Source organism: Cavia porcellus, unplaced genomic scaffold, assembly GCF_034190915.1.
Source record: "Cavia porcellus strain 051 isolate PalLab524CR breed Dunkin Hartley unplaced genomic scaffold, mCavPor4.1 scaffold_50, whole genome shotgun sequence".
NCBI lineage: Eukaryota > Metazoa > Chordata > Mammalia > Rodentia > Caviidae > Cavia > Cavia porcellus.
Genome location: NW_026947533.1, coordinates 5,020,344 through 5,035,425, shown reverse-complemented (window position 1 = coordinate 5,035,425; position 15,082 = coordinate 5,020,344). Strand labels below are relative to the sequence as shown.

Sequence of the window (15,082 nt, the reverse complement as noted above, 5' to 3'; positions counted from 1 at the left end):
GATTTTAGGTGCAAGGAAAATGCACAAATTCTGAGGCAAGATGGCATCCACCTCAATTGCAAAGTGCCTGGGAGGCCAAAAGGTGTGCCCCTGAGAGGGCAATTTGTGAAGACGTAAGGGTGAGGCCAAAGGTGCGGTGGAGACTGCAGATGTTTGGAAAAGGCAAGAATGTGGTTGATTCAAGGGAAGCTGCAAAAAGAGAGCAGAGAAGATGTAAGAGAAAAGCTGCTGGAGTTAAAATTGCTGGAAATGCCATGGGGGTGGAATTACCCAAGCCTTTTGGAGTTTGGAACCAGATTGCTTCTGATGCTGAACATGGAATTCTAGGACTTAATGTTCACCCTGCTGGACTTCTTTTGTTTCCAGTACTTTATATTCCCATTCTTGTAACTTTTGGAATGGTAATGTTTACCTTGTGCCTTTGCATTTGGGAAACATTTAACCTTGTTTGATTTGTACAGGGGTTACAGTTAAGAGTTTGCCTTAGATCTTGGAGGAGACTTGGGAATTGGACTGTTCAGGAATGCTGAAACATAGGACGTTGTCAACTCTTGGAAGTGGACTAAATGCCTTTTGTATAATGGATATACATGAGTCATGGGGGGCCAGGGGTTGAATGTCATGGTTTATGCCTGAGTCCGCCAGGCTTCATGAGTTTGCATTATGCATTTGTGATGGTTCATTGTGTAGTATGTGGATTGATGGTGTTAGTGCTACACCCACATAGGGGTGGAGCCAGGATGTAATAAAATGGCAGGAAAAAAGTGTGTCTTGCTTTTTGCTGGTTCCTGCTTGCTGTTTGCTGCTGCCATGAAATGTGGCCCAGCCATGTACACCTGCCTTGGAGCCAACTGAGTGTGGACTGAAACCTCCAAAAAATGAAGAAATAAACCTTTCCTTTCTCAACTTGGGCTTCACGTATTTTGTCTCAGAAACAAGTAAAAAATAACTAAGACAGTAGTTAATGCAGGTCTCATGTTAGCTTAGCCTTGGACATCCTGAAGAAGAGTCTGGCCTCTGACGATATAGTGCAATGTAAAAGCTTGGCTGAGGGGGTAGCTAGGATTGCTAACATCCTCTGACAATTGCTGGCTATACTGGTAAATAACTGCTGTTAGGAACTGATGGACTATGATGAGTTTAAATTGGAGTTCTCCTCAATGCTTCCCCACCTTAAGCTGGCCACCCATCCTGGGAGTCAACAAAACAAAATAAGAGAGAGTTGTTGGAAATGGTTGAAGATGAATACATGTGTAGGGCTGTGGTGTGGCCTGGGCATGATTGAATTGAGAATGAGGAGACACCGCAAGGAACAAGATAGGCCACAGCTGAGGCCACTTAGACTTCCTGAATAATTTTTCTTAATTAGAATCATCTGTTGCTCTGTGGGTTCCTTGAACCTCTCCCAGGGCCCTGCTCAGCTTTTTACCATTGTCCACTCACTTCCTTGCTTGTTCTGATTAAATATGGGCTGCCTAGTGACAGGTTGCTGGCTGGTTAGCAGAGTTATGAGTTCTGAAGAGTTCACTCTTCATGTTGCCCTCAACACAATGCCACTTTTCTCATTCTTTTGGTCCTTTGCTGAGTACTTCTTTGGGGGCTAGGTATTTAGGAATAGGCTCCAATAAAAACTTACCTTCCAGCTGTAAGTTTCCTGAAAATTTTGTTGCATGTACATTTTCTTTACCTGTAGATGGAAGTGTTATTATCAACAAATATATTGCTAACTTATCAACATATGCTACCTTTTTAACATATCGAGGGGTATTATAGTGATTTCTCAGAAGGCATGATTATACACCTCTTTACATCATTGTGAGTATTCTGCATAACTTTTATAAGTCAGTACTTATAAGTGAAATTGGTAGATAATTACGGAGGCCTCCATCAACTTGCTAAGTACTATGAAACATGAGTCTCAGTGTTTCTAGCAGTTCATTGTTTTTTACCAAGAATTCCTGACCAGATGCCAGTTATGCCTGCTTGGCACAGAATGGATTGTACAGGAAATTAAGTGGTTTTGATCTCCAAAGAATTGCTGGAGTCAAACTGAAACAGGTAAATGCTAAAAAACTATTAGGGTTTACATAGATTAAAAACTCATTTACATAATTAGTTGAAGAATGATTTGATGCATTTGGAAGATTATTCAGAACATACAGCTAGCCGAATTATATTAGATATATATTTCTTTACTTTTATACAGGTACAAAATACCTGACTTATAGAATTTAATATAAATATATTCTTTATCTCAGGGTTTCCATGAGGGTTGTTTGATTGTGACTGTTTCCAAAGCATAAATATCTTGGAAAAAAGTGAAAAGGAAAAAGTAAGTTTTTTATGAGATCAAGGAGCCAGAGAACAGTTTCAGAACCTGAAAGAAGGATCCAGAGACCAGATTTGGTTCATGGGTTCTAACACACATGGCTGCAGTTTATACATATAGAAGCAATCATAGTAATCTCCTACACATTTCTGAAGCCAAAAGGTGTTAACAAATGGATCACCAGGCTTTAGGGATTATATGACTTCTAGGAGTATTAAAATCCTGAAGAGTGTTATACTGAGATGCTAAAAATTAAAATAATTGATTAAAAGATAATTAACAAAAATAGTTACTTAAAAAGATAGTTATTAGTAATATTATCATTCTACTGAGCTCATTGCCCTAGTAATCAAGCACCAACCACATAGGTATAAATTAACTGACCATGTCATTCTGCTGTTCTGTAATGCGTCATCCCCCCCACATTAGTGACCTGTGTCCTATGTCAAATTTTGTTCCCCTTGTAAGAGACAAATGATGCTGTGCCAACCACTGTTCCCTTTATGAGAGACAAATGTTCCTGAAATTGGCAGACCAAGGGCTATGAATTGGCCAACCACCCACTGTGAAATGCCTCTGTCCTCAAGCATAGGGGAACAAAGGCCCACCTTATTTCTGTTTCTCATCACTATGTACTTACTGATCAATGAGCTAATCATAAATGAACTATAAAAATCAGTCAAAACTCTAACTCAGTTGCACAGCTTTGCAAATTCCATTTGCACTGTGTCGCTGGGCACACAGTGCAAATAAAAGTGCTTCTTTTAAAAAAGATGTCTTGTCCCATTCGTCATCTTGGGGTCTTGCCGCGTTTTTTCATCATGGGGCCATGTTTTTTTTTTTTTTTTTAAAGTAGAGTACAACAAAGAGCTGAGTGCCAATTAGTGACAAGGGAACTATACGGGAAGGGGAACTTTGAGTGTCAAGTCCTTGGGTGTCCCTGCCTCACCAGAAGGAAATGTTTAATGGGATTAGGTTCCATTTCAGCAATAATTGTCACCCCCATGATTGGCAATATGATCACTTTCAGAATTCAGCATTCTTTTGAGCCTGAATGAGTAGCAAGCTTGTCTTGGAGTACTGATGGTTGCTTTTATTTCATCCTTACACTGTTGCAGACCATTACTATCATTTAAATGTAATGTCTTCACTATACATGGTAACTGTGCTCCTTTTGTGTTCACATACTGGGTTTCTTGGTGGAAAATTAATAGAAATGAATGAAAATCATGAAAATGAAGTCTGATGCCTCTAACAGAAACTTCCAACTCTCTGTTCTGTTGTGTCCTGCCCTGGCCTTTTCTCAGAATATTTTCTGACATCAGTGGACATTTATTCCTGGAGGATTGAACGTGAATCCTGAAAACATTTGCAGCCCATTATGCAAAGAGTCCACTGATCCTTGAAAGAAAGCAGGGTAGCCATGAAATGGCAGGGATAAATAAGAAATTTAGAGAAGACCTAACACCATCACTTCTCAAAATTTAATGAAATCAAATGGGAAATTGTACTTCTCAGTTCATTCCTGGAAGCAAGCATTACATCTAATACCAAAACCAGAGAACAATCCAAATAAGAAAGAGAATTACAGACCATTCTGCCTAGTGAACATTGAAGCAAAAATCCCCAATAAGATACTGGCAAACAGACTGCAGAATATCATCAAGAAGGTTTTACATCACGATCAACTGGAATTATTCCGTGGTACTCAGGGGTGGTTCAACTTACATAAATCCATACATATAATACACCGTATTGACAAATCCAAAAGCAAAACTCATTTGATCACTTCAATAGATGCAGAAAAAGATTTTGACAAAGTGCATCACCTATTCATAATAAAAAACCTACAAAAATTGGGGAGATGATCTTTATCTCAAGATAAAAGCCTTTTATTACAAACCAACAGTCATCCTCATACTAAGTGGACAAACACTGAAAGCTTTCACTCTAAAATCAGGAACAAAACAAGTGGAGACAACTGTCTCCACTCTTATTCAGTATAGTCCTGGAAACTAGCTGGAGCAATTAGACAAGAGAAAGAAATAAAAGGAATAAAGATAGGAAAGGAAAAGCTTAAAATGTCATTATTTGCAGAAGCCATGATACTCTACGTAGAAGACCCTAAAAATTCCACCAAAAGACTTCTAGTTTAAGAAGCAAATTCAGTAATATAGCTGGTTACAAAGGCAACACTCAACAATCAATAGACTTCATAAACAAGAATAAAAAACCCATGGAAAGAGAAATCAAGGAAACAATAACTTTTACAATAGCATCCAACGAAATGAAATACTTAGGAATCAATCTAATAAAGGATGTAAATGATCTCTACATTGTAAACTACAGTACTCTCAAAATGGAGATTGAAGAAGATATTTGAAAATGAAGAGCTATCCCATAGTCTTGGGTAGGGAAATTCAATATAGTGAAAATGACCATACTTCCAAAGCTATTGTACAGATTTAGTGCAATCCCAATCAAAACCCCATAGCATATCTGAAAGAATTACACAAAATAAATCCTAAAATTCATCTGGAACCAGAAGAGACCTAGAGTAGCAAAGGTGATCCTGGGCAACAAAGGAAAGATAGGGTTCATCAAAATCCCTGACTTGAAATTGTACTATAAAGGTATTGTGATAAAAAAAAAAGATGTGGTACTGACAAAAAACAAAACAAACAAAAACCAGATGTAAAGATCAAAGGAACAAATTAGAAGATGGGGAAACAATCCCAGACCACTAAACCCTCTTATCTTTGACAAAGGTGCCAAACAGAGTCATTGGAAGAAAAGCAGTCTCTTTAATAAATGGTGCTGGAAAAACTGGCTCCATACATTCTGAATATTATCTTTCAATGTGTATTAAGCTAAGATCAGAATAGATCAAAGATCTTATATTAAAACAGAAACATTAAATCTGCTGCAAGATAGAGTAAGTAAAACTCTTGAAGACATTCATGTAAGCAAAGTCTTTATGAAGAAAACTTCGATTTTTGAACAGCAAAAATCGAAGAGAATTAAGTGAGAATCTCACCCTACTGAAAAACTTTTTAACAGCTAGAAATAACTAACAGAGTGAAAAGACAACCCACAACGTGAGAGAAAATGTTTGCCAACTGTTCCTCAGACAAAGTATTACTATTGAGAGCATGAAAAACTAAAAAATTTCAGTCTTCCCAGATTTAAAGACCCAATCCAAAAATGTGCATCTGAGGTGAAATACACAGTTCTCAGATGAAGAAATAGAAACAGCAAATAAATATGTGATATAATGTTCTGCATCACTCGTCATTTAAGAATTGCAAAGTAAATAACACTGATATGTCACCTTGCCCCAGAAAAAATGCCTACTGTCAAGAATTGAAGCAATAACGAATGCTGGAGAGGTTGTGGGGGAAAAAGGAACCCTTCTCCATTGTTGGTGGTAAAGCAACCACTGTGGAAATCAGTGTGGAGATTGCACACAAACTAGGTCTACAGTTCCCACTCAACTCAGCTATTCTCCTTCTGGGTATCTACTCAAAAGAATAAAAATTATCATACCACAGTGATATATGTGCACCCACGTTTATAGCAGCAGTTTGTGGTAGCCAGATCTTGGATGGAATGCAGGACCTCTAGCTTGCCAGGCAGGTGCTTAAGCTAAATCCCTGGACCACTTTTTTTACTTTTTAACTTTCAAATAAAATGGGTTTGGGAGAAAAACCAAGGACTGAGGTAAAGACTTTCAGTGCAAATACCCATCAGACGTGCTGAGGTCAACATTCCAGAAAACAGCCAGCTCCAGAAGCCTCCACCTTCTTTCATTGGGGATCCACAGTTACAGGGTGTTTTATTTTCTGCAATTATTCTTGGTGGGGAAGGCAGGCAGGAGAGCAGGAGCCAATCAGTGATGAAGAGGCTGGCTGAAAAACTGTCCAATCAGGCGGGCCAAGGTAGGCGGTGTCTTCCGGTGTCATGGCGTCAATTGCAAGGCCAGGGCACAAAAGGGAACACTAAATGTTTGCTAGACCACTATTTTTTGCTTCTATTCGCTGTGGACTGCTTAGAAAGAACCTGGGAGACCTCCAAACTACGCAATGGTGATGTTATGGGATGGGAGCAGTGAAATGGGGTGGAATCGGGTTGAGACCAGTTAGAAGTGGTGAGAAGGGGCTGGGGGTTTAGCTCAGCGGCATAAGCGCCTGCCTTGAAAGCAGGCAGACATGAGTTTGATCCCCTGTACCGATAAAAAGGAAAAAGACCAAAATAAATAAATACATAAATAAAATAAATGAAGAAAGAAAGAAAGAAAAAGAAAAGGAAAAAAAATAAAAACAAGTGTTGAGAAGCAGCTGTGCTGTCTAGAGCCTGTGTGCTTAGCCTCAGACCCTGAGGTCCACTAGTGGTAGAGTGAGTCATCCTCTGTCCCTTTTAACTCTCGCTGGCGCCAGGACAGTTCTGGGTCCCTAGAATGCTGTCATCACTGTGATACCACCAGGCCACAATGCCATTTTTGAAATCGCCTGCTGCCCTTGCTCCTCCAACAGTCTGGGCCCAGGACGGGTCATGAGGAGACCCTGATTGCGATGTGTTTTCAAGCTGGGTGCAGCTGTAATAAGCTAGGTCTCTGCTCTCATTCCTGTCAGCAACAGATATGAAAGCCAGAAGTTTATAAATGTCTGTGCTGCAGGACCTGATAGCCACAACTGCTCTCCTTAAACTTATGCATTTATGTATTTTGTGATCGCCTGAATTTATACGATGTTCTCATATTTCCATGCTCATGAAAGGTGGAGGCAAAGGTTCTGAAAATTCAAAGACGTGTAGTGATGTGCCTCAGTGGAGGAAGGCTTCCCAAACACCGGACGAACTGCTGTGTATTATACAGAACAATGCAAAGAATTTCTGAACATACTTTATGTGACACATGTGCTCATAGACGATGTTTGGGAGAACAGCCATAGAGGTTTAAATTTTGAGAAAAATGAAGCAGATATAAAAGTGTCATCAAGGGCAGGGTAAAGTGTGCTTGCTAAGACAAATTCCAGAAAAGGCTGCCTGTTAAATTCTCACTGAAAAATGCCTAAATGTAGTCATTTGCATGAACATATACAAGTGATATCCTTCTGAATGTAAAGGAATGTGGGTGTCATCTCTGAATTAAGAGGTGATTTAATAGCTTGGTTGATCATATACATTTTTGAAATATGGAAATGCTCTGCAGTGGACTTTACTAAGTGGTGTAAAGGAGATGCCATAAATTGAAATTGTGCAGGGATATCAATAGTTTAGTCATGAAGGGTTTTCTGCTTAGGGTGGATCAGATGAGAGTGGAAAGGATGTGGAAGTGACTGTCAGGACGCAGAGTGCCAATAGCAGGACATACAACAGAGAGGGTCTTCCCTGAAAGTCAGGTAGTTCTAGGGTAAGCATGAAGTTAAAGTTGGTTTATGATTTCTTCCTTGAGGTGAAAAACACTAGCTCTGGTAAGAATCAGTATTCTACATCCTTGTCAACACATGAATTCTTTGTTCTTCACTTGAGATCTAATTTTGATTATCTCTAATTATGACCCAGTGTCATGAAGGCAAAATTTGAATTTTTTTGTAACAGGGATAGAACTCATGATCTCAAGCTTGCTAGGTAGGTGTTCATGCTGCTGAGCTAAATACCCCACTCTGAAAGTGTTTTCTGCACACTATGTATGATATTAACATTGTTCCTCAGAAATGTTGAATATTGTGGAATTTTTCTATATTGTATGGATATAATTTTTAAAGCAAACCAAAGGTGTCGTATGCAGTTACTTTTCAAGTTTCACATTGTCTGTGGGGTGTCTCAGTCAGGGTTTCTATATTTCAGACAGCTCTGTAACTTATGCTCGCCCCAAACTCAAGGAAGTTCTCCTGCATCAGCCTCCCAAGATATATTTCTTATATCTGAATGGAGAGTGATCACTTGGTGACACTGAGCTATAATTTGAAACTTGTACCTGATTTCATTGTTTATACATTTTTAACATACATCAGTTTTCCATGAACATTTGAGTTATTATTTATGTATCATATTTGATGTTATTTATGCTTTGTTCTATGAAACCAAATTTAAATATCAAGATACTGCTTAAGCATATTAAGAGCAAAGGACTCAGTGGCCTAAATGAGATTTGAAGAGATATTACTGTTAGTACATCAAAGTGATTCATGAGATATTTGTCTGCCTCTGTGCTTTATGGATGCTGGTCCTGCAGGCTCTCACTATGAGCTCTGCCTTGGAGGCAGTGCACAGGGACTCTTGCGGTGACTCACCATAAGAATCAGTGCAAGAGAGGGAAAAAAAAGAAAAAAGAAAAGAAAAAGAGCTCTAAGGGGTATAACAGCAAGTGTGTTTAGGGGTGTTAAATAGCTGACTATATCAATGTTTTTGGATCATTGAACACAGCTGTTTGCAGTCTCCCTGTTTGAATGTCCACCTTGTATTCTTTGATACTGTGATTTGAGCAACTATTTTCAAGATGATAATATGTAATCTACTAACAAGTGATTTCTTACTGTTATGTTTTTTTTTTTTTTTTGTAGTTCTGTATTAGGTGTACCCTTACACCGCTTTGTTTTGTTTTGTGTTTTTCTCTTTTTCCTCTTTAAAAAAAAAAAAGAATCAGTGCTCCTGTTTGGCTGGTATGTTAGCTGTGAGTTGCAATATAGCATCAAATTTGCTGTATCAAAAATGTATATATACAAAAATTAATCCCCAAGATGTGGAATAAAATTTGAAGAAATCACTCTCCATTCAGCTGTTTTGTTTGGTTTTATTTGTGTAGTTTAGTTTTGTTTTATTGAGAAAAGTTTTCTCTATGTATATCAGCTAGATTTGAACCATTTATGGAGCACAAAATTGCCCTAACCTCAAAGCAGCATTCCTGTCTGAACCTCTTGAGTGCTGGGATTATAGATCTGTGTGTTTGTACCCTAGAAAATATTGAGGCTTGTAACTTAGCTGTGTTGTAGGTTGGCTTAATAGATGCCATCTTGAGCTTTGCATTTAACTAGTGCCCTGTATTTCACTCAGAAAAATGGAAAATCACTCAGGGTATAAGTCCCAGGAGAAAAGCAAAATGAGCTGTACCCAAAGAAAAAAATTAACGTGCTCAACAAAAGAAGCAGAATACAGTTGTTATCCAAAAATTATTATAAGATTCTAGCTAAATGATTTCCAACTATCTTTTGGTGATTCTATCTTTTAAAACATCTCTAACTTTCCAGTTCAGAGCCTCTTGTTTAGATCCTGAAATGGGGGTGGGGGTTCTGTATACAAGTGGTGCTGAGAGCAGCTAATGAAATTCCACATTTCTCAATTGGGTTGCTTGGCTTCCTATATTATTGTTCACAAAATCAGCTCAAGCTGCAGAAACCTTACTGACACAAGCAAACCTCAGGATTAAATAACAGTGCCCCTGAAATGAAAGAATAGTAGTGAAAATGATAAGAGAAAAAAGACAAACATCATGTGCTATAATGCCCACCTCTTTTCCCCAGCAATGAAGAAACTGAAACAGGAGAATGGCCATATATTCAAAGACACCTAACCTACATTGTGAGTGCAAGGCTTCCCAAACTCCAAAGTGAGACTATGTCTTTAAATCAAAAACTAAAATGAAAAAAAAAAAAAAACCCAGTAGACAGAAAAATTATTAAAAACGAACAATAATAGAGCTGAGTGAAATTTGAGTTATGAAAAATGGGAATTATTGAATGATGTTGCAGAGGAAAGAAGTCCATGTAGTGGCATCCAGGAGGCAGGGACTAACACTGACTTAGGAATGGCACCTATTGTGCTACAGGACAACAGTGACCTCCTTCCTCCAATACATTTGCAGTTCACTAGACTGAGGACTTCTAAAAGCTCATGGAAATGTTAAACTCAGGGCAAACAAGCAGCTTGAAATTCTGGCTTTGGAACATGGCCTTTAGCAGACATTTCATATTTAAATTGAAATAAGAGAAATATAATCCTGCCCTGTTTGATATCAAATGCAGCAAGTTTAATGGCTCACAACATTGAGAAATGAAGTCATAAACCAAAAGAAGTTCAAAAATTTTCTTAGAAACAAAGAAAGAAGAATGGCCCTGATTTTTCAGGAGTGGTCTTTGGGTTTTTGGCCCAGACCTATTCTCAGGGGTCATTTATACAGGAAAGTCACAATGTGAGTACAGTGTGGGTCTCAGACTACAATCAACCTATAAGCTTATAGCTGCTTAACTAATAATATTCAACAGGGGAACAAGTCAGCCAGAAAAGGTCTGTGGAAAGAGCCAAGGCATTTTGTGGGAACAATAGTCCAGGTGTTCTGGTCATTGAGTATGGTAATTGATGCCCATCTGAACTTCCTGGAGGAGGTGGTGGTAACTGTAGTACATTGCAAACTGTTGTTTTTCTCTTCAGGACCATGTAGACCTGGTCACTTCATCTTCACCTTCAGGTCTGGCTTTCTTCAGCTGTGCCTGTAGCAGTGATTGTTGTACTTAGTTTTTTGCATTAACTATTTGAGGTTCCAGTTCCTCTCTCATTGTATATCAATTTCTCTCTACATTGATATCCTTTGCTAAAATCACAGTTCTATTTGAATGAATAAAGTGAAATATTCATTAATACAGGCCAGGGATTTATCTTCGGAGGCAGAAACACCTGCCTGGATAGTGCTAGGTTGTAGCTTTGATGCCCGGTACCTAAAAAAAAAAAGTAATTTAAACTGCAAGGAAAGAAAATAATTTCATTTGTGAAAATTAATATTTACAAAATTTATAACTAAATATGTCAATGGCAAATTAAACATTGTTAATAGTCATATTTAGATCTAAAGTAGTTGGGTCTGGAGATTGAACTCAAGGATACAAGGAGCTTCCTGGAGAGCACAAGGTCACGAGTTCAATCCCTCATACAGAAAAAAAAATCACAATTGTCAACGATGCAGTGCTATGAGCACATTTATTGAAACTGATACTTGGTATTTAATAGGCTCAATGTTTCTTTTGTGACCTATGAAATACCTGCCAATAACATGGGTATTACAGTGAATGATATACTGTCCCTTATAGGATTGCTATTTTCTGAGTTGGTTTTATTTTTTGTTTTCCCACATACTTGAAAGTTGAAAATGTTGGCTGGTGCTAGGTAGAAAAACTGTGGTAATCGTTTTTTCATTTTAATGATATATATCCATATATTCATTAAGAACATTTTATTTGCTACAGTTACTCCAAGTCAAATTGATAAACAATTCTTAAATTTACAGGCAGCTGATTTAATTAGAAATAGAGGCAACCATACCCTGATATAGTGGAATGAAATTCCTGACCTTCTAGGTGTGGTATGAGTTTGGGTTCTCTAAAGTGAAAGAATGAATTTTAGGAACAACAGAAATTAAGAGCACAATATACTTCTTGAGAGAAAGAAAGCCACCTGAGAGAGAGAAGGGGTCCTGAGCGGGATGCCAAACACTGTCTTTCTAGGGAACTTTGTAGAGTAAAATCATGTAGTAAGCTGAGTTTAAGGTGGGGAAAAATCGGAACTCACAATGCAGATGGGCATAAGATGGGACAGAGCTATGGTAGCCAATAAGATTATAAGTTCATGTAAAAGTTGATTAAATTGGGAACAAAGGGGAAGGGAGTCACATAGGAAGCAGGCATTCTTAGGCAGCTGTGACTTTTCCCTTAGGGTTATGGGAGGGTGACACCTGAGTTCATCAGGATGATAGGAGATATTTAAAATGTCAGTCCTTAGAATAAGCATACTTTTCTTTGAATGGTGACTCCTGACCTCCTCAGAGTGCTAAGGCACTATTTAGAATATCAGTCTTTAGGATATGGATGAATTTGCTTATCATTTGTCTTGATACTTGGCCCATAGCATGACGTGTCAGTCTTCCCCATAGTTGCATGGTATCTGGTCTCCTGCATGGACTCCTTGGAGGACCTAGCCCTGCCTTATGCCAATACTATTTAACTAACTTAGGTGCCTGTAACAGTACTGTTTGGATAATTGATTACAGATGTCTTGTGCTCTGGGTGAATGATCTGGGGATTACAGTGTGCAATGTATAGTCAAGTGTTACCCCCGATTGACATGTTTTGAAATTTAATTTTAGTTGATGTGTTCTTTTTTCATTGAAATAAAATGGATTTGAAAATTATAAGACTGAGGTAAAGCTCTTCAGTACAAACACTCCTCTGGTCGAGCTGAGTTCACCACTGTAGAAGAATGGCAGCTCCAGAAGTCCCTGCTCTACAGTCTATCTTTTGAGATCCTCTCTTGCAGGGAGGGGTTCCTTTCCCTGTTGATTCTTGACTCAGAAGGAGAGCAGTAGAGCAGGAGTCAATCAGTGATGAAGGGGCAGGCTATATGAAGTGTCCAATTTTCAGGCCATTGCTGGCTGTGACTTTTGTCTCTTCCAGTGTCTCAGCATGATTTACCTTTTCTGAGTAGGATACTGGTAGCAAAACGCTTGCTGCATCTCATTTAGTACTTTTGATGTCCTGTGGCCTGATTAGCAAAGAACCTGAGAGATCCTGGAGCCATGGAATGGCGAGGTTGTGGATGGGAGGCCAGAGATAGGGTGGATTGGGTGAAACCAGTTACAAGTATTTAGAAGTAATTCCGGTGTCTGGAGCCTCAGGTATTTAGTTAGCTTCAGCTCCTGAGGTCCTCCAGCATTGTCCATGGGTCATTCACTGTCCCTTTTGCCTCTTGCTGTTGGCAAGGGTGATTTGGGGTCCCCAGAACCCTGGCTTCACTATGACAGCAGCAGACTCAAGTATCATCTTTGAAATTCACTGCTGGCCTCGTAACTCCACAATCTTAGGCATTGGAAGGAGCTTGAGAAGACCCTGACTATGATACTTTTTGTAGCTTGTAGAGCAGTAATGAGCTAGGTCTCTGCTCTCTTTCCTCAGAGTCACAGATCTGGAATGTCCAAAGTTTAGTAATATCTGTAATGCAGGGCCTCATAGCCACAATGGCTCAACTTAAACTTGGGTTTTTTTGTATTTGTAGTGATCTCCTCAATTTATAATATGTTCTCATATTTCCATCCTCATGACAGGTAGTGGCAAAGGTCCTGAGAATTCAGAGATGTGTAGTAGTGTGCCTCAGTGGAAAAAGGCTTCCCAAACAAGTGATGAACTCTTGTGTATTATACGGATCAGTGCAAAATAATTTCTGAACATACTTAGTTATTTATGTGGCATTCCTGCTCCCAGACTAGGTTTGTGAGAACAGCCATAGGGTTTTGAAGTCTGAGAAAAATGAAGCAAATATGAAAGTGTTATCAAGGACAGGGTAAAAATTTGTGAAGGACAAATTCCTGAAAGGGTTACCTGTTAAATTCTCATCAAAAAATGGTGAAATTTAGGCATGTGCATGGACATATACACGTGATATCCTTCTGAGTGGAAAGGAATAGGTGCGTCATCTCTGAATTAAGAGCTGATTTAGTGGCTTGGTTGTTCACAGACAGTTAAATATGGAAATGCTCTGCAATGGAATTTACTAAGTGGTGTAAAGGACAAGCTCTAAATTTTGCAGTGATATCAATAGTTAGGCATTAAGGGTTTCCTGCAGAGGATGGATCAGAGTAGCGTGGAAAGGATGTACAAGTGACTGACAGAATGCAGGAAGCCAATAGCAGGGCATACAACAGAGAGGGTCTTCACTGAAATTCAGGTAGTTCTTAGAGTAAGTGTGAAGTTAAAGTTGGGTTCTGATTGCTTCCTTGAGGTGATCAAAACCAGCTCTGGCAACAATTAGTGTTTCACATCCTTGTAAACCCATGAATTTTCTGTTCCATACTTGAGATCTAACTTGGATTATGTCTAATTATGCCCCAGTGTCATGAAGGTAAAATGTGGATCTTTTTTTGTACCAAGGATCGAACTCATGACCTATGCTTTCCAGGCAGGCGTTCATGCCACTGAGCTAAATACCCAACTATGAAAGTGTTTTCTTTGTTGTATGGCAGATATCCACATTGTTTCTCATAAAGTGTGAATATTTTTGGAATTTTTCCATATTGTATGGCTATAATTTTTAAAAACAAACCAAAGGTGTCTTATGCAGTCTCTTTTCAAGTTTCACTTTGTCTGTGGGGTGTCACAGTCAGGGTTTCTCTATGTTAGACAGCTCTGTAACTTAGGATAGCCCCAAATTCAAGGAAGAAGTCCTTCACCAGCCTCACAGGACATATTTCTTATATGTGAATTGAAAGTGAACGCTTCGTGACAGTGAGCTATAAATTACAGCTTGGGCCTCATTCCCTTTTATATACTTATTTTTTACAAACAGCATTTTTCACTAACATTTGAGTTATTATTTGTGTACCATATTGGATGTTATTTATGTTTTGTTCTATGAAACCAAATTCATGTTTCAAAATGCTGTTGAAGTATATTAAGAACAAAGTATTCACTGGCCTAAATGAGATTTGAAGAGACATTATCTATAGCCTATCAAAGTGATTGATGAGATTTTTTTTCTTTTTGTTAATTTTGAAAGTGGTAAAATACAACAGAACAAGGCAGAATAAGGCCAACTAAGATCATACAGTGAAAATGGTACACAACTTCACAACTGGTTACTGCGATAACAGTAATAGGTATCACAGTATACTTTATTATCTTTATAATAGTTTTTTTTTTTGTCTTTTTCCTTTTTATCAGTACCGGGGATCGAACCCACGACTGTCTTCTTGCAAGGCAGGTGCTTATGCCGCTG

At 38.6% G+C, this 15,082-nt stretch overlaps 1 protein-coding gene across 7 annotated transcripts in view; it reads left to right on the top strand.

Annotated features, from left to right (window-relative positions):
• LOC134475050 (zinc finger protein 345-like) overlaps positions 1-15,082 on the top strand; it is an 84,259-nt gene that overhangs the window by 28,808 nt on the left and 40,369 nt on the right. For 4 of the 7 annotated variants that reach the window (XM_063244416.1, XM_063244415.1, XM_063244419.1 and 1 more), the window contains one exon: positions 3,637-6,414. The exons of the other annotated variants lie outside the window; for them this stretch is intronic. In XM_063244416.1, coding sequence (XP_063100486.1) covers positions 6,412-6,414 — 3 coding nt within the window. In that variant the 5' untranslated portion in view covers positions 3,637-6,411. The remainder of the gene's footprint in view (positions 1-3,636; positions 6,415-15,082) is intronic. 7 annotated transcript variants of the gene reach the window in all.